General features: G+C 44.7%; 1 protein-coding gene across 3 annotated transcripts in view; it reads right to left on the reverse strand.

The window, feature by feature from the left end:
- The window catches only part of LOC122543167 (cGMP-dependent protein kinase 1-like), a 96,128-nt gene that overhangs the window by 39,133 nt on the left and 29,845 nt on the right, over positions 1-27,150 (reverse strand). For all 3 annotated transcript variants that reach the window (XM_043681576.1, XM_043681574.1, XM_043681577.1), the window contains 5 exons: positions 23,057-23,170; positions 11,880-11,985; positions 3,010-3,073; positions 843-920; positions 147-241 (listed from right to left, as the gene is read on the reverse strand). In XM_043681576.1, the coding sequence (XP_043537511.1) occupies positions 147-241; positions 843-920; positions 3,010-3,073; positions 11,880-11,985; positions 23,057-23,170 (457 nt within the window). The remainder of the gene's footprint in view (positions 1-146; positions 242-842; positions 921-3,009; positions 3,074-11,879; positions 11,986-23,056; positions 23,171-27,150) is intronic.

Consider the following 27,150-nt stretch of genomic DNA (forward strand, 5'->3'; position numbering starts at 1 on the left):
GGTGAAGCGGTCAAATGCGCTGCTGATGAGCAGCTCAAGGCTGCATCCAGACTAGCCTGGGAACAAACATTTATTTGAAAACAGTCAAGTGTTACGGAAGCGCTGAGAAAGATATAAACACACTGAATGAACAGAGGATGGCATACCCATGTAGAGCCTTCTCTCCAAACCAGTCTCCCCTGGACAGGGTAGTGGGGAGCACTGTATCGCCAGATTTTGATTCATCTTGTGTTACAGTCACCTGCGGGCAAACATCAGGCACATGTTATGGGGGAAGAAGCAACCATTGCTGGAACTGATGGTGAGCAAGACTCCATTCAATGGGTTCAACCCAACACCACCACAACAGACAGCTCTGAAAGTCAGGACAAACACTTAGCACAACAGTTTGACACAAACGTGGGCAGACCGTAGATAAAACCCCTGATACATTGCATTAGATTCCAAGTGATAACTCACTCATAGGTATCTGTTGCTCTCTACATTAATCTCCCAAACCTTTTTTTACCAGGTAATTGCAGCGAATGCCTCATATGTGAGCTGGTCTCTGCTGCGTGTTTCTCCCAGTGGGGGCTGGTCTCTGCTGTGCATTTCCCCCAGTGGGGGCTGGTCTCCCCTGCATGTTTCCCCAGTGTCTGCTGGTTTCTGCTGCGTGTTTCCCCCAGTGGGGGCTGGTCTCCCCTGCGTGTTTCCCCAAGTGGGAGCCGGTACCTGCTGCGGTCCCCAGTGTCTGCTGGTTGCTGCTGAGTATTTCCCCCAGTCTGAGCTGCTTGATTCCCCCAGTGGGAGCTGGTACCTGCTGCCATAACAAGTGTGGGCCTCCCCACTGACAACACACTCACCTTGCCCTTGCTGATGATAAAGCAAGTGTCTCCACTGGCTCCCTGCCTGACAATGTAGTCTCCCTCTTTGTAATGAGTCTGCAAAGCAACAACAGAATATCACTATGCAACTTAGGTCTTCTGCTTCAATGGGCAAATATACCATTTATAATGATAGAGAGTGGGAACTGGGGATGGAAATCGGTGTAAGGGAGACCTGAATGTGTCAGCTATGGCTTACCTTTTCAGCTCATTCAACACAATTTGTGACATAAACATTGAAGTGCAGAAGATTGAGGGGCGATCTGATTGAGATGTTTGAAAACACTGAAACATGTTTCGGAGGAGTCTTAAATGTTTGCCTCTCTCTTAACGTCCTGCATTTCAGGCAGTTTTGAAGAAAGAAATCCCTGGTTGCCTCGTGGAAGGGTTCACAACAAAATTAGATACTTGGCTGCATGAGGATTTTAGGGGGGGTGGTGCAAGCAACAAGATAGAAGGAGCGATTGAGATGGCAGCAGTTCAGGAAGGCTTTCGGTTTGGCAGGTGAAGGCACTGCAGTCAATGGTACAGTGAGGGGATTGGTGGACCACTACTGGGGGTAGGGATACAGAGATCTTGGAAGGTTTTACTGATAAAGGAGGCTATGGCGATCTGCAGGTGGGAACAGAATCTACTGCCTTGTAAGTGGCTCACCCATGATTTGGCTCACTTCAGACTAGCCATTTTTTGTGTCACATTGAAAACTGGAAAAAAAAATTATCTGACACTAGCAGAAAACACCAAAATGGCACGGGATATCTTAATGGAAGGTAGGCCTGGATTTCAGTTTAAACTTTTAGAACAATCACAGTCTTTGACCCAAACCTTGGCAAGTGAAAATGCTCCACATTATGCAGTGTAATGCTCTTGTTGTGCACACATAAGGTCATGCATATACAACAGAATAAATGGCAATATAAACTAACCGAGAAACATCACAACAACAGAATCTAATCCCACATCAATGTCAAAACTGTATGCTTATCAGGGGAGGTAGAAGCAGCCGGAGTTGCACTGCTGTTAACCTCCAACGTACTCTGCACTCCTTACTCGAGCTGGCCCTCCCCATTGTGAACATGAGCCACAACTTTGGGTTTTGACCCATCAGCCACACTGTGAAGCCCGTGGAATAGTGCAGGCGTCAGAAATGTAAGGCACTGCTGGAGACACCCAGCAGGTCTGGCAGTATCGATGAACAGAGAAGCAGAGTTAACACTGAGAAAGAGTTAACCTTTCATCAGCTCTCCACGAATACGTCCTGGTCCAGTGAGGTTCTGTGTTCCTGTTTCACATTTCCATCCACCGACAAGAGCAAAATACTCCAATTACTCGGGTTGGATGCTGGGCAGATCACCAGGTTTGAGATATAATGATAAGCTGGATAAACCAGGCTGGATAAACCGGGCAGGATAAACCGGGACTTTTTCCACTTAAGTGTAGGAGCCTGAGAAGTGACTTTAGAGAGGTTTATAAAATCATGAGGGGAGAAAAGATAAGGTGAATGGCAGGTATCTTTTCCCTCTGATGATGGATTTCAAAACTAGGGGGCATACTTTTAAAGTGAAAGATTTTAAAAAGACATGAGAGCAATTTTCGTTGACACACGTGTGGTTTACAGTTCATGTGTGGAATGATCTTCCAGAGGAAGTGGTGGATGCAGGTACAGTTACAATGTTTAAAAGACATTTACATGAGTACAGAAATAAGAAATGTTTGGAGGGATGTGGGCCAAGTGCAAGCAGGGGGGGATTAGTTTAGTTTGAGATTAAGGCCAGTATGGACTGGTTGGACCAGGCTGTATGACTCTATGACTAGCTCTATCAATCTGTGATGCAGGTCCACTCTGTACATCAGGCAAAAATAACTGAGGTCAGTAAGTCACTGGGGGACTTTTTTTGTGGAATATACATAAAATGGACAGAGAAAGTTACGAACATTCTTTCACTCATGGCACTACCCAACTTGATCCCTGAGCCTGTCCTCAGCCATTTCACAAGGGTTCAGAAGGACTTCGGCAAGGGGTTTTCTTGCCTGTGAGAATGTCACTGGAAGACGTCAGTCCACAGTATTCCAGAATTCCCAATCAAAGAAAGCAACCGAACCTGGGGAGGAAAAGCTGAATGGGATCGCGGAACCTCAACCGTACCTCCTCGAGCACATCAGCGAATTTGCTCAGAACTTCCTCCTGAAGATTACGAAAGGAGGGGACACTGTGGAGAGAAAGAAGTTTGTGAGGAGGGTGGTTGAACGAGCGGCAGCAGCACACTCCACAAACTCTCTCATTGCAAACATGGGACTGCTTAATGACAAACAGAAAGACGAGGCGCACCATTCACAATCCCACAATTCAACCGTGTCATCAAAATTGCACCAAGACGCTTTTTGCAAATTGTTAACTGCAGAAAAGAAAAGCCAATACCCTGTACCAAATCAATTCCAAGCTTATCTATCTCAGGACTTTTGATTCTCCTCCTGTCAATATCGGAGATCTGCCTCCTCTCTCCAACCAGGATCTTTGTTAAAGCGGCTGTGTGGATACTGGTAGGAGTGAAGGTGGAGCAAGATGCAGGGTGGAAAGAGTGGGAAAGCAAAACATTTTTTAAAAAGGCGCCATTAAAGCTGAAAAAAAAAAGTTTGCAAAGAAAAATTAAATGTGAAAAACGAACAAACCCGAATATTTGGTCCGTATTGCTGGGCTGGAATTATCGTTCAGGATGTCAGGGATAGTAGCACAGCTCTCTGTCCAACTGGTCATCAGCAGCTACTGATCCCACTGCAGTGCACTGAGGGTTCTGGATCAAACTAAACGGGATGTCATAGGAGGATTGTGATTTGATTGGCTAATAAGGGTTCTACAGAATTTGAATTTGTGTTAGCTTGAATCTTGTTCATTTATTGGTTACAACTTACAAAAGCAGAGATACAAAAAAAAAGTTACGAATTAAAACAAATTCAAAACTAACTAAATAAGGATGGAGGGTCAGGCGATGTGTTCTGCATGGATGTGGGAGCTGATGGACACCATTGTGGTTCCCCTTAACCACGTCTGTAGTAAGTGTTGGTTGCTGGGAGAACTCCGGCTCAGAGTCGATGAGCTGGAGCCTGAGCTTCAAACATTATGACACTTCAGGGAGGGGGACAGTTACCTGGACGCTGTGTTTCAGGAGATAGTCTAAGGGGTGTGACTAACTAACTTGAGTTGAGTCAGTGGTCAGAGACAGGAAGCTGTGGCTTTGAGTGAGGCAGCTGGAGGGATCCAGGAGATGGACTTGCAGGAGCCTCAGCCCCTGCCCTTTTCCAACAGGTTCGAGAGTTTTACCCCCTGGGTGGATGGGAATGGGGACTGCAGGGAGGATGGAGCTGACTGACCACAGCACCGTGGTGGAGGGAGCCATTTAAGTGGCGGGGGGAGAGAAGAGAAATGTTGTTGTAATTGGAGATAGTATAGTTAGAGGTATAGACCAAGACCGAGAGTCCCAAAGGATGTGTTGCCTGCATGGTCCCCGGGTTGGGGATATCTCATCTGGGCTGCAGACGAACTTGGAGGGAGAGGATAAAGATCCAGTGGTCATGGTCCACGGAGGTACCAACAACTTAGATTAAACCAGGGCTGAGGTTCTGCTAAGGGAGTATGAACTCGGACCTAATTTAGAAAGCAGAACCAAAAAAGGTAATAATCTCTGGATTACCACCGAAGCCACAAGCTAATTCGCGCAGGATCATTAAGATTAAGCAGGTAAATGCGTGGCTCAAAGATTGGTGTGGGACATTGGCACAGGCACTGGATGGACCTGTTCCGATGGGATGATCTTCATATGACCAGAGTCCAAATGAATCACACTGTTAGGGCAATAGACAGGGGTTTGAACTAAATTGGCGGCAGGGAGAAAGGGTTCAGTTGTCATGGAAATTAGGCAACCCAAATTAAAGGAAGAGATAAGAATACAGAACTCAGGAGAGATTGTTAAAATCTCCAGCACAGATACAATTAGGACCGAGTGTATGGAAAGTGTTAGCAACCAAACTTCAAGCACACCGGACAAATGAATGACAATGAGAAGAGGGAAGGTTAATAGAGGACTGAAAGGGTTATATCTGAATGCACACAGTATAAAAAATAAAGTAAATGAGTTTGTGGCGCAGATTGAACATGGCAGCTATGACGTGGTAGGCATCACAGAGACAAGGCTGCAAGGGCATCAGGATTGGGAGCTGAATATTCAAGGACAAAGATTCTACCGAAAAGATAGGCAGGTGGGCAGAGGGGATGGAGTTGGCTTTGCGGAAAAACATGAAATTAAATCAATAGTAAGAAAAGAAGGAGGGTCAGATGGTGTAGAATCTGTGTGGGTAGAACTGAGGTATCGCAAAGGTTAAATAAAAAAACCATAGTTGGAGTTATGTTCGGCCAAGAAACAGTAGTCAGGAGCTGGGTCACAAGATACACCAGGAAATAGAAAAGGTCTGTAGGAAAGGCAAAGTTACAGTGATCATTGGGGATTTCAATATGCAGGTGGACTGGGAAAATCAGGTGGGTAATGGATTACAAAAAAACAAATTTGTGGAATATGAGACGGCATTTTGGAGCAGCTTGTGGTGAAGCCCGCGAGGGAATATTAGATTTAGAGTGATGCAATGAGGCAGACTTGATAAAGGAGCTTAAGGTGAAGGAATCCTTAGGAGGCAGTGATCATAATATGATTGAATTTACTCTGCAACTTGAGGGAGAAGGCAGAATCAGAGGTGATAGTATTATAGCTGAATAAAGGCAACTACAGAGGCATGAGGGAGGAGCTGGGTAGGATTGACTGGGAGAGGAGCCCAGCAGGAAAGACAGTGGAACAGCAATGGCAGGAGTTTCTGGGTGTAATTCAGAAGACACAGACAGTAGAGATTCATCCTGAGGATGAGGCAACCGTGGCTGAGTAGGGAAGTCATGGAGAGCATAAAAGCAAAAGAGAAAGCATATAATGTGGTGAAGGGCAGTGGGAAACCAGACGATTGGGAAGCTTACAAAGGGCAACAAAAAAAAAAAAGAAATAAGGAGGGAGAAGACTAAATATGAGGGTAAGCTAGCCAGTAATATAAAGGAAGACTGTAAGAGTTTCTTTAGATATATAAAGGGCAAAAGAGAGGCAAAAGTGGACAGTGGGCCACTGGAAATTGATGCTGGAGACAGTGTAGTGGGGAACAAGGAAATGGCTGAGGAACTGAATAATTACTTCACATCAGTCTTCATGGTGGAAGACACATGTAATGTCCCAAAGATTCAAGAGAGTGAGGGACAGAGCTGAGTATGGTGGCCTTCACCAAGGAGAAGGTGCTAGAAAAACTGCATGGCCTGAAGGTTGATAAATAACCTGGATCAAATGGACTCCACCCCAGAGTTCGAAGGGAGATAGCCGAAGAGGTAGCGAAGGCCTTAGTGGTGATCTTTCAGCAATTGCTAGAATCAGGTAGGGTCCCAAAGGACCGAAAAATCACTAACGTGACACGCTTGTTTAAAAAGGGACTAAGGCAAAAGATTGAAAATTCCAGTGAGATTAGCCTAACCTTCGCCATGGGTAAGATCCTGGAATCCATTATGTAGGTTGAGATTTCTGAATACTTGGAAGTGCATGGTAAAATAGGGCAAAGTCAGCATGCTTTCATCTTGCCTGACAAATATGCTCAAATTCTTTGAGGAAGTAACAAGCAGGTTAGACTAAGGAGAGCCAATGGATGTTATCTATCTGGACTTCAAGAAAGCTTTTGACAAGGTGCTGCACAGGAGGCTACTAAGTAAGATAAAGGCCCATGGTGTCAGAGGCAAAGTGCTAGCATGGATAGAAGCCTGGCAGAAAGCAGAGAGTGGGGATAAAAGGATCCTTATGAAGATGGTTGCCCGTGACAATTGGTGTTCCGCAAGGCTGTGTTGGGACCACAACTTGTCACTTTATACATTAACCATCTGGATGAAGAAACTCAAGGCATTCTGGCTAAATTTGCAGAAGACACAAAGAATAGGTGGAGAGACAGGTAGCATTGAGGAGGTGATGAGACTGTAGGATTTGGGCAAGTTAGGACCATGGACAAGGAAGTGGCAGATGGAATGCAACGTGGGAAGGTGTGAGGTCATGCACTTTGGTAGGAAGAATAGAGGCATGGAGTATTTTCTAAATGGGGAGAAAATTCTGAAATCTAAAATGCAAAGAAACTTGCAGGTTGAGTCAGTACTTAGGAAGGCAAATGAAATTATGGTACTTATTTTGAGAGGACTTGAATATACAAGCAGGGATGTAACTCTGAGGCTCTATTAGGTTCTGGTCAGACCACGTTTGGAGTATTGTATGCAATTTTGGGCCCCATATCTCATGAAGGATGGACTGGCCCTGGAGCGTGTTCAGAGGAGGTTCATGAGAATGGTCCCAGGAATGAAAAGCTTAACATATCAGGAACATTTGAGGACTTTGGGTCTATACTCAATGGAGGTTAGAAGGATGAGGGGGGAGGGGGGGGGAATCTAATTGAAATGTACAGAATACTGAACAGCCTGGACAGACTAGATGTTGGGAAGATGTTTCCATTGGTAGGAGAGACTAGCTCCCGATGGCACAGTCTTGGAGTAAAGAGAAGATGTTTTAAAATGGAGATAAGGAGAAACTTCTTCAGCCAGAGAGTGGTGAATCTATGGAAATCACTGGCACAGAAGGCTTTGGAGGCCAGGTCACTGAGTATATTTAAAACTGAGATAGGTTGGTTCTTGAATATCAAGGAGATCAAGGGTTACGGGCAGAAAGTGAGAGAATGGGGTTAAGAAACTTATCAGTGATGATTGAATGGTGGAGCAGACTCTGAGTAAATGGTCTAATTTCTGCTCCAATGTCTTATAGTCTAATAGGTCAGAACCCCTCCTGGACTGAAACACTGACAGAAATAAAAGATAACTTGCAGCTTCCTGTGCAGTCTCACACTGCAAACATCTGTGAGTACGGTTCTGTTGAGAGGACTGGATGACGTTGAGCAGCTGGACAGCACATTCAGCAATTCTGCAGTGTGAATGTTGGCTAGGTTCTCTGCCCATAATATTACCCCACTCCAAACTGAACTCCCTTTCAGCCTGAACTCCTCCAAAAGACTGCTTCCGATAACTGAGGTCACACTAAATCTCAGGCATCCAGTCGAGGACTGGTGCACAAGTGCTTTGATTTTAAAATTCTCATCTTTGTATTCAAAACCTTTTATGACCTTGCATCTCCATGCCTTGGTAGCTTTTCTGTCTTTCAATGCTCTGAGATAACAGGATGGTCACAGCACAGGAGGAGGCCACCCAGCCTATCTGAGCCCATTTCTGCAAGAGCTGCTCAGCTAGTCCCACACCATTGCCCTTTCTGTGAAGCCTTAACAACTTCCTTCTCTTCTGATCTTTATCCAAGTCCCCCCGTTCAAAGTCACAGGGGACTCTGCCTTCATCATGTTCTGGGCAGTGCAGTACAAATTCGAACCAGTCGCTGTTAAACTATTATTTCTTAATTCCTGTGAGAGTTACTGATCACTTCAATCAGTGTCTTTTGGTTTATGTTTCCGCAATTTTGGCCTCTTGAGCATCCATGACTGTAATCACATCAGGGCTGTTTCCACACTGTAGGTAATCTAATCTAATCTAATCTAAAATAACTGATGGCTGTACCAATCACAGTCTACAACCAAAGCTCTGGAATTCCTTCCCTTAACCTCTATACATCCCTCTGTTGCTCAATATCCACCTCTTTGAAGAAGCTTTTGGTCTTCGGCCTTGAGCGTGTCCAACAATTTTTGTTTCATTCGATGCTTGTGAAGCAGCTCAGGGAAGTTTACTGTGTTAAAGCATTTTGTAAATGCAGGCTGTTCATGTTAGATCAACCAATGGCAGTAAACCTGCAGCATGAATTCAGTAATGCATTCTGTGTTGGATTGCAGGACGAGTCTAAGCATTTCTGTTCTCTGGTTTATACAACAGCGTGTCACTCCTTGTCCCAGTGAATGTTGCTGTTACATGCAAGCCATTAACATGAAGAATGCATCCCAAGGCTTGTGAAGTGAGCAAACTTTGAACTTTGACCTTGCTTCACGTTAACTTCAGAATAAAATGCAAATCTCTCAAGATGTATGGGGTGCAAGCAACATTGTGTCCCTAGGATAGCTGGCCATCCATGAGAAACTCAGAATGTGAGGTTTGCATGGTGAAAAAGAGATTTGTTGAGACAGCCTGACTGATCTGTAATGGAAATCCAACTTTGTGTCAAAATGGATTCTGAATCTTTTGTGACAGTCAAAAAAACTGTTCTCTTGGGTAAAGCTCCTTTCATGTGGATCTTCTCTGTTCTGCCTGTAAGTCACTCGTTAGCCCTTGCCTTCTGTTCAACACTGAAGAATGTGAATGTTTGATTGTGGGGATGCAAAGACATTAAAAAAAAGTTGAAAAGGCAAACAATTGGATTCAAAGTGGAAAGATACAAATGAAACACTGACTTCTTAAAGGTCACAAAGTTTCAGAGTAATTGAGGTCTAATGTTCTGGTCAGTTCATGTGTGAGGACAGGTTGCCCGAGTCCTGGAGGGTGAGTATATCTATGTGTTACTCGATGTACGGGGTTGCATCTTTCTGAGCCACTGCATCTGTGTTTGTGGCTTTATCCTCCCAACACTTGCCCATCCGACCCTGTAAATTTTAGCACTTGTGAAGTGCAAATAATTGGACCGAGAAGTGGATAATCCACAGGAGTTAGTGCTGAAGTGAAATGGGAACAAGAAGGTGGCGTCAAAACCATGGAGAGAGGGCTTTTCTTTCAGATTCCAGTAGCCCTTCCAATTTGCATGATCAGGTGGGAATAAGCAACGGAAAAAAAAAACCGATGGCAGACAGGGAAGTTCGGACTGAGTAATAGGTTTTGAGCTAAGTGTGGGATATAAGGTGTGCCATTATCTATGTTTCAACATCATTTATTTTAGAGTTTGAATTTGAATTAATGGCTTTGGTCTCTGTCTGAAGGTGTTTGTTTTAAAAAGCTGAGACAGATTGCTCTTGGAGGCTAATGGGAATTTGTTTTCATTGAGTCTTTTATAAATGTACAAAATAAACAGTTGTGCAATCGGTTTCATTTTAGAAGGTCAGTGAATGATTGTTTTTCCCATTTGGTTAAGGGAAACAGCCGTATCTCGGAAAATGCCTTTGACTTTCTGCTTGGTCAGTTTGCTGAAGTTTTGGCTGAAGTTGGATGTCTCAGACTGTTGGGTCTTGAGAAAAAAAAATAGTTGAGAACTGTTAAGAAATAAGTTCAATCTGAGGAGTTTAGTTTGAAAATTCTGATCGAGAAGTGTTTGGTTAAAATCCTGAAGGGGTTATGTGAAACAGAGAAAGTCTAAGATCAGTTGTTGGAAGAAATCAAGAAGAGTATAAAAGGGATTGAAACCACATCAAAGTCAAACCCTGTGTGTGACAGAGTATGGAATTCTCTGACGTTTCAGGACTGGAAAGAGGTGCTATTGGGATTAAAGAGATTAGAGTTTACCATGCATTTTGAAATCTTTAAACATGTGCCATTTGTAAATAGTTCAGTTTATTCTATTTATCTTCAATTGTTTCATTTAACAAGGTGGCCAGAATTGTTCGCACTACTCGAGATATAACCAGTTTAAGTTTGAGCAAGACTTCCCTATTTTATCGTCCGTTCCTTTTCAAATGAAGGTCAACATTCATTTGCCTTCCAATATGCTCGATTTTTGTGATTTCTGCAGCGGACCCCCAAATCCCTCTATGCTGTAGCTTTTTACAATCTTACAGCATTTAAAATATATTCAGCTCTTCTATTCCTCCTGTCAAAGTACATAACTTAACATTTTTCCATGTTATATTCCATCTGCAGAGCTTTCGCCTGTTCATTTGACTGTCTCTATCTCTCTGCAGATTCTGTGTTACCCTCCCCACTTGCCTTCCCACCTGATTTTGTCTCATTCACAACATGGCTATAGAACGTTCACTTTGCTCATCCATATGTACTGTGAATAATTGTGGCCCCAGTTCTGATCCTTGTGGCACTCTACTCGTTACCACATTATCTTGACTTGCAAATGTGGGGTTGTTCCTTCAGTGCTATTGCCTCCCAAACAGCGCTGTGGGTGGGTGTATCTCAACACATGGACAGCTGGCTCACCACCACTTTCTCCAAGGAACCGAAGGAAGGGGAAACAAATGCTGATTGAGCCAACATCACTTACATCCTGTGAATAGTAAGATGATGGCTGGAAAGACAGAACGATGGGCAGGGGAGCAGACAGGAGAATTGAAGGGTGACAGGGGACAGAATAGGGGTAAGCATCCATGGGGATGGGAGACACCAGGCCTGGTGGCTTTGCTCAGGTTATGTTTGAGAAAATGCACCTGGAATGCACTGGACATGCCGAGGCTTTTCCAAGTTGAAGTTGTTCCTAAGCCTCTCCTGAATACCATTTACCCAATTCTCAAGGTACACCATGGACCCTCCATAATAAATTAGTGTGATCAGACACACGATGCTCCTTAAAAGCCCACTAAGGGGCAACTGGTCACACAGGGGGTGCTGCGTGTATGGAATGAACTGCCAGAGGAGGTGGTGGAGGCTTGGACAATTGCAACATTAAAAGGCATCTAGATGGGTAGGAAGGGTTTAGAGGGACACGGCAAATGGGACTAGGTTAGTTTAGGATTAATGGTCAGCATGGTGGAGTCGGACCGCAGGATCTGTTTCCATGCTGTACAACTCTACGACTCTGTGTGATTCCGCATCAAGTCTTGTTTGGAAATACTCCCATGAAGGGGACCTTTCACGAAGTCAAAGGGATTATAGAAATGCAAATCTTTGCTGTTTCAATCGCTTAGTGGCTGGAACCTGACATTGAATTAAACTGAAGTTAAATGGCATATGGCTCTGACAAGGGGGAAGAAACTCCGGACCTTTACTATGCAATTGAGCGTGGCTACACAAGGAACAGGAGATGGAGTTAGGAAGTGGACAGTTACCTTTTGAGAAGCTCCATATGCTCAGCGTGTTTAATCAACCCTGTTCGCATCATAATTGTTTGGAAACATTGTCGATCGATGGCCCAGAGCTTGATGTTAGTGAGGGCTGCATGGGGGAAAAAAAATTAAGCGCACGTTTATAAAAGAATCTCTCCTATCTATTTTTTCTATGTATGATGGGGTACTGCAAACGGGGCCGTACTATCTCAGAAAGCTATAAGCTTTTTCAAAGATCCTCCAACATTTATTCTACCCTGTAGTTATTAAAACTACCCAATTTGGAAGTCTTGCCTGGTATAGAAGTTATTAAACCAGACAAGAAGGGACTGCGATGAATTGATCTTCCTCGATGAAACCTGCTCGCAAAGAATTTTAGACAAATTAAAGAGTATCTTGAACATTGAGGATCACTGTTGGGTGTATTCAGGAGAAAAAAATTACGGTCTCGCAGGCCCCAGAGAAATCTGATTCTGAAATCATTCGTGCCTTTCTCCATAAGAATTTTAACAGGAGCAGATGTGAAGATGAGGAAATATTTTAAAGTATTATATCTTTAAAATACACTAGAATGCTTTTAACATAGTTTACTTAATGTTAGATTCCTCTGATAGAGTAATGTTACTTTTCTCAATTTATTTTTTACTAACATGTAACTTTTTAATAAATGAGCATTGGGCGGCACGGTGGCTCAGTGGTTAGCACAGCTGCCTCACAGCGCCAGGGACCCAGGATCAATTCCCACCTCGGGCAACTGTCTGTGTGGAGTTTCCTCCGGGTGCTCTGGTTTCCTCCCACAATCCAAAGATGTGCAGGTTAGGTGAATTGGCCATGCTAAATTGCCCATTGTGTTAGGTACATTAGTCAGGGGTAAATGCAGGGGAATAGGTATCGGTGGGTTGCTCTTCGGAGGGTTGGTGTGGACTTGTTGGGGCCTGTTTCCATACTGTAGGAAATCTAATCTAATCAATGCATCCAAAATTAATTTCCGTTTAGAATAAGTGAAAAATAAAGTCAAATGATTCATACTCATCCTCCCCTTGTGCCAATCCAACAATTTCCACTCACACAGCACCTTTGACACAGTAAAACATCCCAATCTGCTTCTCAACATCTGATGCCAAGCCATTTAAGGATATCTTTGGGCAGATGACCAAACGCTTCATCAGAGAGGTTGGTTTTAAGTCATGAATTGGAGGAGGAAAGAGAGAGGTGAACAGATTTCCAACAGGAATTTCAGATCTTCAAACCCAGGCAGCTGAAAGCCCAGATGCAAAAGGTTAATTGACTATTAACTGACAAAGCACAAGAGGCTGGAATTTGTGGAACAGAGAGATCTTGGGTGGGTTGTACGGCTACAGGAGGTTCTGGAGGGCATATGAAACCATGGAATGAGACGATCAAAATGGAGGCATTTCCTGATCAGAAACTAATGTTGATTTATTGAACACTGAAGTGCTTATTTGAACGGAACATGGTGAGTGTTCAAGAATGCCCAATAGTTATCATTAAACTATAAGACATAGGAGCAGAAGTTAGGCTATTCAACCCATCAAGTCTGCTCCACCATTGAACAAAGGTTGTCATGTTTTGCAACCCCATTGTCCCGCTTTCTCCCCATCACCCTTGATCGCTTTGACAATTAAGAACCTAGCTATCTCTGTCTTGAATATACTCAATGACCTGGCCTCCACAGCCTTCTGTGGCAGTGAATTCCTTCAATTCACCACTCTCTGACTGAAGAAGTTTCTCCTTATCTCTGTTCTAAAATGTCTCCTCTTTACTCTAAGGCTACGCCCTTGGGTCCTAGTCTCTCCTACCAATGGAAACATCTTCCCAACATCTACTCTGTCCAGGCCATTCAGTATTCTGAAAGTTTCAAACCTCCATCAAATATTGACCCAGAGTCCTCAAATCTTCCTCATATGTTAAGCTTTTCATTCCTGGGACCATTCTCTTGAAGCTCCTCGGAACACGCTCCAGGGCCAGTACATCCTTCCTGAGACATGGAGCCCAAAACTGCGTACAATACTCAAAAATGTGGCCTGACTAGAGCTTCAGAAGTATATCCCGGCTTTTATCCCGGCTTTTATATTCAAGACCTCTCAAAATAAATGCCATCATTGCATTTGCCTTCCTAACTACTGACTCAACCTGCATGTTTACCTGGACAGCATTCTGGACTAAAACTCCCAAATTTCTTTGCACTTCAGATTTCTGAATTTTCTCCCCATTGAGAAAATAGTCCATGCCTCTATTCTTCCTACCAAAGTGCATGACCTCACACTTTCCCACGTTGTATTCAATCTGCCACTTATTTGTCCACTCTCCTAACCTATTCAAATTGTTCTGCAGTCTCCCCATCTCCTCAATGCTACCTGTCCCTCCACCTATCTTTGTATCACCCATAAACTTAGCCAGAATGCCTTGAGTTCCGACATCTAGATTGTTAATGTATAAAGTGACAAGTTGTGGTCCCAATATTGACCCTTGTGGAACACCATTCGTCACTGGCTGCCATTCTGAGAAAAAAAAACTTTTATCCCAACTCTCTGCTTTCTACCAGATAGCCAAGCTTCTATCCATGCTAGTATCTTGACTCTAACACCATGGGACATTATCTTACTTAGCAGCCTCCCGTGCGGCACCTTGTCAAAGGCCTTCTTGAAATCCAGGTAGATAACGTACATTGGCTCTCCTTGGTCTAACATGCTCGATACTTTGTCAAACAGCAGATTTGTCAGAGATGACCTCCCCTTGATGAAACCATGCTGACTTTGCCCTATTTTACCTCACACTTCCAAGTATTCAGAAATCTCATCCTTCACCATCGACTCGAAAGTCTTACCAATGACTGAGGTTAGGCTAATTGGCCTGTAATTGTTATGGACTATCTTAAGTTGATGGAGAATGAAAGACTTTCGGAAATGCATTGGTCAAATGATCACAAAGAAATGGATAAGGGCTTCAACAGCACATGAGCTGAGGCACGTGTTATGGACCAGACCAAGCCCCCTCAATATATTTTAAAGGTATCCGAGACCCTAACATTTTCTTATTTTAAGTTAGATATGAAATATCATGCTTCCAAACTATTCAAAATTTAGCAGAACACAATTTATTTAAACATTTCAATTAAAATATAAACAAAAGGAAGAGGAATTTAGAATAACTTAACAAGTTGAAAACTTAACCGAATAATAGATCTAGTATCTATTACTAATTAACTGTTCCAATGTAGTAACATCCCATAAACACACTCTTTGGCAAAAAGGCAAACTCAATTATTAATTCTCAAATGCAGTTCTCCAATCCAGGAGGAAAAAGAAACATCAAGAGAAAATTCAGAGAAAGGTAGCAGCTGGGAGAAATTTACTCAAGCTTCCAACTGCTTTGAGACTCCTAAGGCTTCTGCTCAAAACTAAACCTAAAAAACCAAACTCAAAGTAGAAAGACTGGTTTGTGAGAGCTGGCCACACCCAGACTGCTCCATTGTTCCAACTTGGGGAAAAAAAACCCAAGGGCTCACAAATTGTTTACTTTCTGAGAGACAGCTCAGCACCTCTGCCTTACAACCTCTCTTAAAAAAAAAGACAAAATAGCCTCTTAAAGTGACAACATCGTCACATGTGGTCAGAGGCAAGCCACACTGAGGCTGATCAGAAATAGTGAGGAAAGTGGTCAAAGAAAACATGTAAATACCTTCAGAACTTGAATGAAGGATGGCGCTGGTAGAGGAGAAAAATTAGATTTGGCCAGGCACATGGATAGCTCATCATCTTGCTCCTATCAAATATGTCAAATATGAAAGTGGACCCAGAAACTGGAGAGCTGTATTTCCAACCCCTCCCTGACATGGAGACGTAACTTAGGAAAACTTTGGACTTCTATCTCAAAGTTACCCTCAAAAGCTTGGCACATTGATCCCCTTGCTCCGCAGAAGGTGCAGCAATGCAAGTACTATCCCTATGGTAATGCAAGCCATCAATTTTTGCTATAGCCCAGGGCAGGGGCAGCACAAGCCTTGTGGAGAGACACAATCAGAGTCCAAATGAAACTAATTTGTATTTCGGGTTGTTCCTCTGGATCTGGCTGCTTTTGTCCCAGACGATCAAGAGCTGCAGGCTAACCACAAGATTAAAGGAGTGAAAAAATGTATGCATTTTCAATGCTCTTCACCTTCAAACGGTAAATAAAGTCAGATCGTGTGTAAATTCTGCTCAGATTCACAACCGAGACAGACTGCTATGAAACTAGTTCAGGATGAGTTATTGATGAAGCCCCAAGACAACTCTTCACCTTCAGCTGAAGACTGGCCCATTATTTACTGTCAGCACCCATTGGATGTTTCTACCTTTCAGTTTCTCCATTATTAAATTGTACACGATCTGCAACTAGATGTTTTGCCTAAAAGGAGTAGTTCCAAATATCTGCACTTTTTCAGACTTCAAATAAATGTTAGTAGATCCAAGTATTTTTAGACAAGTTTAATCTGCCAGCTAAGATACAGACAACGTCACAGAAAAGGATGTGGCCATTCAGCCCTATTCTGCCACTTAATTAAAGCACCTTCATTCCATTTACCTGAAATAGATTTATTTGGTTCCGTAACCATTAATAACTAATAAAACTTACCATTCACAAAAACAGGGTCATTTGGTCCACCTCTCCTGATTTTCTGGATAAAGCAGCCAAGTCCATAGGAGCAACAGGAATACAAAACAGTTTGGAATCGGATTAAGTCTGCCCACAGAGGTCTGTGTTCCCCCTGGCCTTCATACGTCACAGTCTAAGGCAGGTCTGAAACACTCCATTCGACAAATTCCTCGAAATATCTTTTGCTTTTTTGACAATCACCTTAAACGTGTGCCTTCACGTTCGCGTTCCCTCTGCCAATTGCAACTGCTTTTCCCGATCTACTCTGTTCAGAACCCTCATGATTTTGAAGCCCTTGACTGAATCTCCTCTCAATCTTCCCTGAGCAGAACAGCCCCCCAGCTTCTCCGAGCTGATCACATAACCGAAGTCCCTCATTTTTTTTGTACACCCTCTCTCATGTCTTTGCATCCTGTCCAAAATGTGGTGCCCAGCACTGTACTTGTGTTCTTCATTCATCTAATTACATTGCAGTATATCACAGATGCATTTTAAAAACACTTTCTCATCTGTTTGCTACCTTCAATGATTTGTGAAAATATGCTCTTTGATCTTCTGTTCTTGCAGCTCCTTTAGATTTGTTTACTTTATTTGAGGTTGCTTTTCTCTAATGAGGTTCCCAAAATGTATCACTTCACATTTCTCTGCATGAACTTTCATCTGGCACACGACTGCTCAAGCATTAACCTCAGGCTTTTTGCAGTCCATCACTATCTTTTTCACAGTTCACAAAATCTCCAAGTTGAGTTTCTGTCTACAATATTTTGAACTGGAGTACTGCACACCCAAGAATAAATCATAAGCACCCTGGCACTTTGCACCAAATATCTTGAGGTGAAAAATTTTATTCAGAAGCAGGCACCGCGCTGTCAAGTAGGTATCTTTCCCAGCAGTTTAGTGATTGCAAAGTCAAGCATGTGACTTTAGCAATGTCCAGCACGACTGACCCAAACAATGAGCTAGGTAATAACATCAGCCAGTTTTAGCTGGGCGAGTCCTTTGTCCTCCTTATCCCTACACCACATGCACACTGTCTATTTCAATGCTCTTGCTTGTTGACCTGATCTGCAATCGAATCACAGAGGACAATAAGGACCTGCCAAACGACAGTCAGGACTACAGTTTGGATGGCAAGCTGTCTATCATCTCCTTTTGCAACAACAGTTTTATTTCAAATCATTGAAAGCAAAGTTGAGAGCGCAGTTAATATCTTTTTTTTAATTCACTCATAGGATGTGGCTGGACCAGTATTTATTTCTTAGAGGGAAGCTTAGAGTCAACCACATGTAGACCAGACCAGGTAAGGATGGCAGTTTCCTTCCCTGAAGGACGTGGCTGAACCAGATAGGTTTGTCTGACAATCAACAATGGATTCACGGTCGTTGTTAGACCCTTAATTCCATATTTTTGTTGAATTCACAATCCACCATCCCAGGTCCTCCAAACATTCGCTGTATTGCTAGATTAATCGTCCAGCGATGGAATGAGCTGCCAGAGGAAGTGGTGGAGGCTGATACAATTGCAACATTTAAGAGGCATTTGGATGGGTATATGAATAGGAAGGGTTTGGAGGGATATGGGCCGGGTGCTGGCAGGTGGGACGAGATTGGGTTGGGATATCTGGTCGGCATGGACGGGTTGGACCGAAGGGTCTGGTTCCGTGCTGCACATCTCAATGACTCTGACTCTATATCGTCCGAGAGCAAGGAAGTTCTGATAAACTTGCATAAAACACTGTTCTGGTCTTGACTGGAGCGATGTGTCCACCCTACTACAGGAAGAATGTGAAGGCACTGGTGAGGGTGGAGAAAGGATTCCTGCCTATGGTTCCAAGGGCTGAAAAACCTCAGTTGGATAGGCAGGCTGATGAACTCGGGACTACGTTAGTCATACAACATGGAAACATACCCTTCGGGCCAACCAGTCCATGCCAAACAGTCCCACCTGCCTGCTCCTGGCCCACATCCCTCCAAACCTTTCCTATTTATGGGTCCATCCAATTGTAATTGTACCCACATCCACAACCTCTTCAGGAGGTTCACTCCACGCGCAAACCACCCTTTGTGTAAAATATTTGCCCGTTACGTCTTTTTGAAATCTGTCTCTCCTCTCACCTTCAAAATGTGCCCCTTAGTCATCAGAGTCATAGAGTCCGACAGCATGGAGACAGGCCCTTTGGCCCAAACTGGTCCATGCTGACCAAAAGGTCTGTCCACGCTAACCCCATTTCCCTGCACTTGGCCCATATCCTTCGAAACCTTTCCTATTCTTGTATTTGTCCAAATGCCTCTTAAATGTTGTTAATGCCCCTGCCTCAACCACTTCCACTTTCCATTTGCGTACCACCCTCTGTGTAAAAAAGTTCCCCTTGGGTTCCCCTTTATTCACTCCCCTCTACCCTTAAACTGATGTCCTCTAATTCTTGATTCCCCAACCCTTAGTGCATTCACCCTATCCATGCCTCTCATGATCTTATACACGTCCATAAGATCCCCCCTCAGTCTTCTTCGCTCTCAAGAAAAAGTCATAGCTTGTCCAGCCTCTCCCTATAACTCAGACCCTGGAGTCCTGGCAACATCCTTGTAAATTTCTTCTGCACTCTTTCCAGTTTAATAACATCATTCCTACAACATGGTGACCAGCACTAAACACAATACCCAAAGTATGGCCTCACCAACATCCTGTATAACTGCAACATAACTTCCCAACTTTTATACTCAATGCCCTGACTGATGAAGGCCAGTGTGCCAAAAGTCTTCTTCACGGCCCTGTCTACCTGTGACTCCAATTTCACAGAACAGTGAACCTGAACTCCAAGATCCCTCTGTTCCACTGCACTCCTTAAGGCCCTCCCATTCACCATGAAACTCCTACCTTGATTTGACTTTCCAAATGCAAGACCTCATGCTTATCCATATTAAATTCCATTTGCCATTTCTCAGCCCCAACCCGAGGCACTGTACTCATCACAGGCCTCCTGTCCTACAAACATCTTTCCACTTTTACCCTCTGTTTCCTCCCATCAAGCCAATTGTGTATCCAATTTTCCAGCTTGCCCTGGATTCCATGCGATCTAACTTTCCAGAGCAGCCTATAATGTAGAACCTTATCAAAGGCCTTCCTGAAATCCAGAGAGATAACATCCACCTCTTTACCCTGGTAGTCATCAGAGGACGCTAACAAATTGTTGAGGCATGATCTGCCACTCACAAAGCTATGCTGACTACTCCTCATCAAACCCTGTCTTTCCAAATGCTTGTATCTCTTATCCCTCAGAATCCTCTCAAGTAATTTAGTCACTATAGACGTTAAACGTACTGGTCTATAGTTCCCAGGCTTTTCTTTGCAGCCCTCCTTGAATAATAGCACAACATTAATTACCTTCCAGTTTTCTGGGACCTCACTGTGGCTATGAAAATCTCAGCCAGGGTCCCCGCAATTGCTTCTCTACCCTCTTGCAGTGTTCTTGGGGAAAAGACAACTACCTTCAACTCAATCTATACCTGTCATTATTTTATAAACTTTCATCAGGCCACCTCTCAATCTCCGGTGCTCCAGTGAAAAAGGTCCCAGCCTTCCACATTGGGCAACATCCCGGTAAATCTCCTCTGAACCCTCTCCAGTTTGATAATATTCTTCCTATAACTGGGCAACCAGAATTGGACACAGTGCTCCAGAAGAGACCCCACCAATGTCCTGTACAAACTCCTGAGGACTTGAAAGTCACAAAAAGTCGGGGCAGCACAGTGGCTCAGTGCTGTCTCACAGCGCCAGGGACCCGGGTTCAATTCCCGCCTCAGGCAACTGTCCGTGTGGAGTTTGCACATTCTCCCCGTGTCTGTGTGGGTTTCCTCCAGGTGCTCCGGTTTCCTCCCACAGTCCAAAGATGTGCAGGTTAGGGTGAATTGGCCATGCTAAATTACCCATAGTGTTAGGTGCATTAGTCAGGGGTGAATATAGGGGAATGGGTCTGGGTGGGTTGCTCTTCGGAGGGTCGGGTGTGAACTTGTTGGGCTGAAGGGCCTGTTTCCACACTGGTGGGAATCTAATCTAAAAGTCCAAGCAGAGCACGGAGATCAACTGTTCCCACTGGCAGAAGGATCGAGACGCAGAGGTGAGCGATTAAAGAAGCGATGGTGACGTAGAAAAACATTTTCACACACCAAGTAGCTCGGATCTGTTGCGTGCTGCATGAGACTGTGGTTGAAATAGGTTCAACTGAGACTTTCAAGAGGTAGTTAGACATTGATCTGAAAAGGAAAAGAGTATTCAGGGATTTAAGGTAAAAGGAGGGGAATGAAACTCGGTAAATCACTCCTTCGGAGGGTCAGTACAGATGTGACAGGCTGAATGGCCTCCTTCTGTGCGGTACCATCACGTCACCTTGTACAAATTACCTGGACAGAAAACAATTCTGTCCGTCCCGTCACACGCCAGCATCTCATTGCACAGTCTAAGCAGTACATTGGCATTAAGCCACTGGTTGGATCCAAGATTGAAACAGGGACTATCTGGGGGGGGTTTAGCTCATTTATTAAAGGAATCTCAGCATCTGAACGGCACTTAATCAGGGTCCAGTTCCGATGAGAATGAGCGTTGACAACAGGACTCTCACTTAAAGAGCTTGCTGTTTTTAATAGGGTTTTAATTTTCAGTTTTGGAGCAGGGATATCCTCTCAATCCTCCAGCTGACAAAGAAATCAATCCAACAGGGCTCAAGGGCGTGCATAACCTTTTAAAAATGTCCTTATGATTAAATATTATTAGGTTAACTATTCCTCTGAGACAGGAGTCCTGAAAGGGGAAATGTCACAGCCCTCATGACTTAAGTCCAGACTTGACTCTTGTTCACCGAGTTCTCACTGTCTCCGGCTGTCACCCTGCTGTGCATATTCACACAAAGGTTGGAAACGGCTGTTCAGTGCCAGGATGCTGGATTTTCCTGTTGGAATTTCTGGCCTTGTTGGTGAGCGTGCAGCAGTTTTGCCGTCCGCTGGCAACAAAAGTACTACAAACGCCGCAAAGGTCAGTGGGATTTTACAAAGCCTTTGTTAGGCGGTCCATCACTTGTGGCTTAACCCTGTACCTCTCCTGAGAGACAATGTCCACGACATGCACTGGATTATAACTTGCAGATACTTGTCCAGTCCAAACATTTAACAATCATCAGCTCAATGGAAGAATCGTTTCCATGGAAACCCATAATATCTATTTCTGGAGAGACCATTACGCAAGTCGAATCTCAGATAAAGTCACACCAGCTTAGAAAAGAAAACCTCAGCATCATGAAGGCCAGGGCAAAAGGCAAATTCAGTTACTTGGCACACGCAAAGAGGGATAATTGGGTTAACAAAGATTTCACATTCAGTCTTAAAAAGTAGAAAACAGTGAAGAGTGTCTTTCACTGCTTTAATTCCCTCTGATGAGTGGCTCTTGAAGCAATGATCTGGCTTAGAGGAACAACACAAAATTGCCCTTTTTCTTAATGCGCCGCACAAATTGTTAATCATTTTTGCTCTATCAGCAGGAAGGGACCAGTCAACTCTGGGGCTCCTGCAATCACCACTGTCAGGAACTGATGAAGGAAGAAAGATTACCAGGCCATAGGGCTGCTCTCTCATTACAGAGTGGTGGTTTAACCTGGAGGGTCACCACACATTGGGCGAGAGGAGAGTCCTTCGTGAAAAACCTTCGCTGGTGGGGGAAATCAAACCCACGCTGTTGGCATCATTCTGCATCACAAACCAACCATCCAGACAACTGAGCTAATTGGCTCCCAATTCGATTACTGTGTACTTGGAACGTCTCTCCACAATAACCTCATCTCCCCTTGAGCTGTCACTGCTTGATGCCCACATTCAGCTCCGTGTCCCTTCAGGAATTAAATCGACTGGCTTGGCCTGCCTGTGACTGAAGACCCACGACCCTATGGTTGATATTTACCTGCCTGAACAAGCTATACTGTTTAAGTATAATTAGAGCTGGGTAGCAAATGCTGGTTTGTGACCAAGACACCCAAATCCTCTGAAAAGGATTTTTAAAAAAAATTTTTTTGGGCATTTCCCAAGAGAATGCTTCCCACCATTCACAGGCTGAAATCAAAAAAGAAATATTTAAGAAGCATCATCCTTTCACAGAAAGTAGCTTTGGTTAAGTTATGAACCACTATTTGAGATCAAGATCTGGATGTCGTGGGAAATGATTGACTTTGGCTTTTCAGAACATGACTGAATATTTAAATTCTAAGGTAGTCAATGAGATTTCTTGCAACTGCAAATTTCAACGTGATAAACTAGTCCGGAAAGTCAGTCACTTATTGGCAGCATTGGTGTGCTGAATTTGTCAACACTTAGACTTTAAACAGTAAACTTGGCCGACTTATTAAATGCTTCAGTCTGCTGCACTCCATTTTCTCTTTGAGTGAGTACCCTGCACCATTGCCACTCAACTCTGATGCTCGACACCCCTAATCAAATAACGTTAAAATTCGATGTACACCAACCCTCACCATGCCTCCCACCTACCTTTGACTGTGGCTGTCCTGGTGCAGTTGTACAAGATGGCCAGCTCTCCGAACACTCTCCCTGGTGTCATTGTGCACAGCTTCACATTTTCTTTCGTCACCTCCACCTTTCCCTCTGAGGAGACAAATAAAGAAGTCACTCACCCACCAGAGGACTCGCACGCCAGACAGCTGCAGGTAGGAAATTTTCAGTAGCTGAGAAAAATGCCACTTGTTACGTTGCAGTACAGGGGCAGTCTCCTTGCAACTTGGGAACTCAATGCAAACTTAACACATGGTTGGTTTGCCTCCTCACAGGAGTCCACCTGAGGAGTGTCGGATGTTGGGATGTCATGTGGCAGCTGTACAAAACTTGGGGAGGCTGCTTTTCGAATACGGTAGACAATTCTGGTCACCTTGCTACAGGAAGGATATTGTTAAACTATCAAGGGTACATTAAAGATTTACAAGAATGTTGTCGGGACTGGGGGCGGTTTGAGCTATGAGGAGAGGCTGGGTAAGCCGGAACTCTTTGCCCTGGAGCGTCGGAGACTGAGGGGTGATCTTATCAAGGTTGACAAAAGGGACATGGATTGGGTGAATAGCCAAGGTGGTTTCCCCCCCCACCACCCCCACCCCCCGAGGGAAGGGGAGTCAAAAACTAAAGAGCATAGGTTCAAAGTGAGAGGGAAAAGGCATGAAAGGGAGCTAAGGGTGACTTTATCATGCAGAGGATGGTGCGTGTATGTAATGAGATGCCAGAGGAAGTGGTAGAGGCTGATAGAATTACAACATTTAAAAGGCATTTGGACATAAATGGGAAAGGTTTAGATGGATATGGACCAAACACAGGCAAGTGGGACTGGTTCCGTTTAGGAAACCTCGTTGACATGGCCGAGTTGAGCCAAAAGTCCTGTTTCCGTGCTATATGACTCTATGACACTGCACGTACAGAGAGAGACACACACAGTCTCTTTTACAAAGTCACGTTGCTCACATTAAAAGCCGGGTGCATTACAGAAGACTGCTTTGCTACCTTCTTTCCTTGGTCCATCAACTGAAGACTCTCAGGGTCCCCCATGACCTGAGCCTGAACATAATTCTTTCTCGAGTTTATCTCCTAATTTTCTCTCCCAGCTGAATTAGTCTGAGAGAGTCACCTCATTTCTCTCAACTACTGACAATCCGATTCCCCAACCGAAGGAACTGCAAAATACAACAACTAGATCAAGAATGAAAGAGACAGATTTCAAGTGACTTGGGAAAAGAAGCAGATAGGAGACGACTGAGACCTTTTTCACACACCAAGTGGTTGGGTCTGGATACATTTCCTTGAAGTGTGGTGGAGGCAGGTTCAACTGAGGCATTCAAGGGGAAGGAGAAAAGGTAGGGGAGAGGCACTAAGTCCCCACGCTCATTTGGCATAGCGGGTACCGCTGAATTGCCTCTCTGTACACCTTAACACTTCTGCGATGCTGGAAATCTGAAATGCAAGCAGAACATGATGGAGATACTCCGGTCTGGTCGTATCTGTGGCGAGCGAAACAGAGTTAACATTTCGAGGCTAATATCAGCCTACTTCAGAAATCTCCCCCACCTCAGTCTGGTGTGAGGCCCCCAGCGGAGGTAAGATGGTATGAGCCTGTGTGGGTGCTTGCATATGAACAGGCTGCTGTGTAGTGAAAGGTTTCAGGTTCTCAGGGCAGGTAAAAGGGGAGGGAAGGGGATGAAGAGGCAGAGTGTTGCACCTGAGGAAGGTGTGAAGAGGCGAGGGTTGGCGTTTGGTCAATATGCGATCGAAGCTGGGGTGGCGGTCTAATAGTTACTCAGCAGATATACTGGGTACTTAATAGTCTAACATTTCCTGAATAACTCTTTACTAACTGCAGTGGAGGCCTTCAGGTTCACCAATTTAAGTGGAGACCTTTGGAAGGTTCCAGGTGCACGGGAATTGCCAGGTGGAATATTCAATTTCCCAGGGAATCCCATCGCAGCCTGCTACACTGGGGATTCTGCACGATTTCCGCGTGCACATCCCACCTATGCGGCAGAAGCGACCATCCAGCTGTTGGAAAATCCAGGCCATAAACTCATTCAAATCTCGGCTGCTCGCACCCTAATATACAGAGAATCCCATTCGCCGCTCACCCCTGTGCTCAGTCATCCCCACCACACTCAGAGACAGTGTACTCTTCTCATTCCAGCTTCCTGAAGCGTCCCCTGTAATAATCGCTCACTGGTGGCCATGTCTTCTGTTGTCAAAACCCTAAGCTCTGGGACATGCCTCCCCACCTCACTTACCTCCTTTCAGACAGGCCTATAATTGGTCATATTTTTTTCTTCTTTCATTCATTCACAGGATGAGGGCATTTTTTGGGTAGGCCAGCAATTAATACACATCCCTGATTGCCCAGAAAGCAGTTTAGGAGTCAACCCCATTGCTGTGGGTCTGGAGTCACATGTCGGCCTTCCCTGAAGGACATTAGTGAACCAGATGGGTTTTCCCGACAATCAACAATGGATTCATGGTCATTATCAGAAAATGAATTCATCACAGTTATTATTGAATTCAAATTCCACCATCTGCCATGGTGAGATTCAACCTTGGGTCCCAAGGACATTACCCGGGTCTCTGGATTAATATTCTAATGATAATACCATCACACCATCGCCTCCCCTGATAAATGGCCAGATAGTTCCTTGGGTGGCATGGTGGCACAGTGGTTAGCACTACTGCCTCACAGTGCCAGGGACCCGGGTTCAATTCCCGCCTCAGGCAACTGACTGTGTGGAGTTTGCACATTCTCTCCCCCGTCTCTGCGTGGTTTTCCTCCGTGTGCTCCGGTTTCCTCCCACAATCCAAAAATGTGCAGCTCAGGGTGAATTGACCACGCTAAATTGCCCAAAGTGTTAGGCGCATTAGTCAGGGGTAAATATAGGGTAGGGGAGTGGATCTGGGTGGGTTACTCTTCGGAGGGTGGGTGTGGACTTGTTGGGCTGAAGGGCCTGTTTCCACACTGTTGAGAATCTCACCTAATCTTTTCGGCTCAGTGTTATACTTTGCTCTGCAAAGCTTCTGCAAAGTTGCCTGGATTGTTAAAGGTGCTGAATAAATAATTGCTGTTTGGTGGGCAATCCAACACATTCACAGTAACGTGAAAAGGAAAATATGGCTTCTCCTTTTGTGGCACCATGCAGCGTACAGGAGAGGGAAACAAAGCTGGCAGAGTGTCAGATGTGCCCGAACAAAGACTGGAGAAGAGAGAGGCTGTCACCAGCAGCTGCCACCCAAAATAAGTCGGACGCCTGTTGGTACCATCCTCATCATAATCATAGATGGAGAGAGAGCTCCGAAATGCAGTCAGCACAACCTGCGCAGACAGCTTTCTCCCTACAGGAGACAGCTGACTCAGAATGACACTGCCATCGCCAAGGTGCCCTCACAAACTGGCGCAGTTCTGCATGCAATGTGAGGACATGGATTTTCCTGCAGCCCCGAATCTTACCAGTGCAGGACAGGGGTGAGTGCGATTGCCGGGCTGCAGTGACCTCGAAACCTCTTGATTCTGGGCTGCTGCAATCCTCATCACGGTGACATGCCCTTTCCAGCTTTCTCCAGCAGCCACCATTCTGAGCTGCAGTCATAGAATCGGAGAAGTCAGCCAGAAACAGACCCTTCGGTCCAACCAGTCCGTGCCAACCATAATCCCAAACTAAACTAGTCCTGCCTGCCTGCGCTTGGCCCAGATCCCTGCAAAGCTTTCCTATCAGGTACTTAGGTAAAAACAAGGACTGCAGATGCTGGAAACCAGATTCTAGATTAGAGTGGTGCTGGAAAAGCACAGCAGTTCAGGCAGCATCTGAGGAGCAGGAAAATCACAGCTACCTGGATTACACCTCTTCCCACCCGACCTCCTGCAAAAATGCCATCCCGTATTCCCAATTCCTCCGCCTCCACCGTATCGGCTCCCAGGAGGACCAGTTCCACCACAGAACACACCAGATGGCCTCCTACTTTAGAGACCGCAATTTCCCTTCCCACGTGGTTAACGATGCCCTCCAACGCATCTCGTCCACATCCCGCACCTCCGCCCTCAGACTCCACCCCTCCAACCG

This window comes from Chiloscyllium plagiosum, chromosome 42 (assembly GCF_004010195.1).
Source record: "Chiloscyllium plagiosum isolate BGI_BamShark_2017 chromosome 42, ASM401019v2, whole genome shotgun sequence".
Lineage (NCBI taxonomy): Eukaryota > Metazoa > Chordata > Chondrichthyes > Orectolobiformes > Hemiscylliidae > Chiloscyllium > Chiloscyllium plagiosum.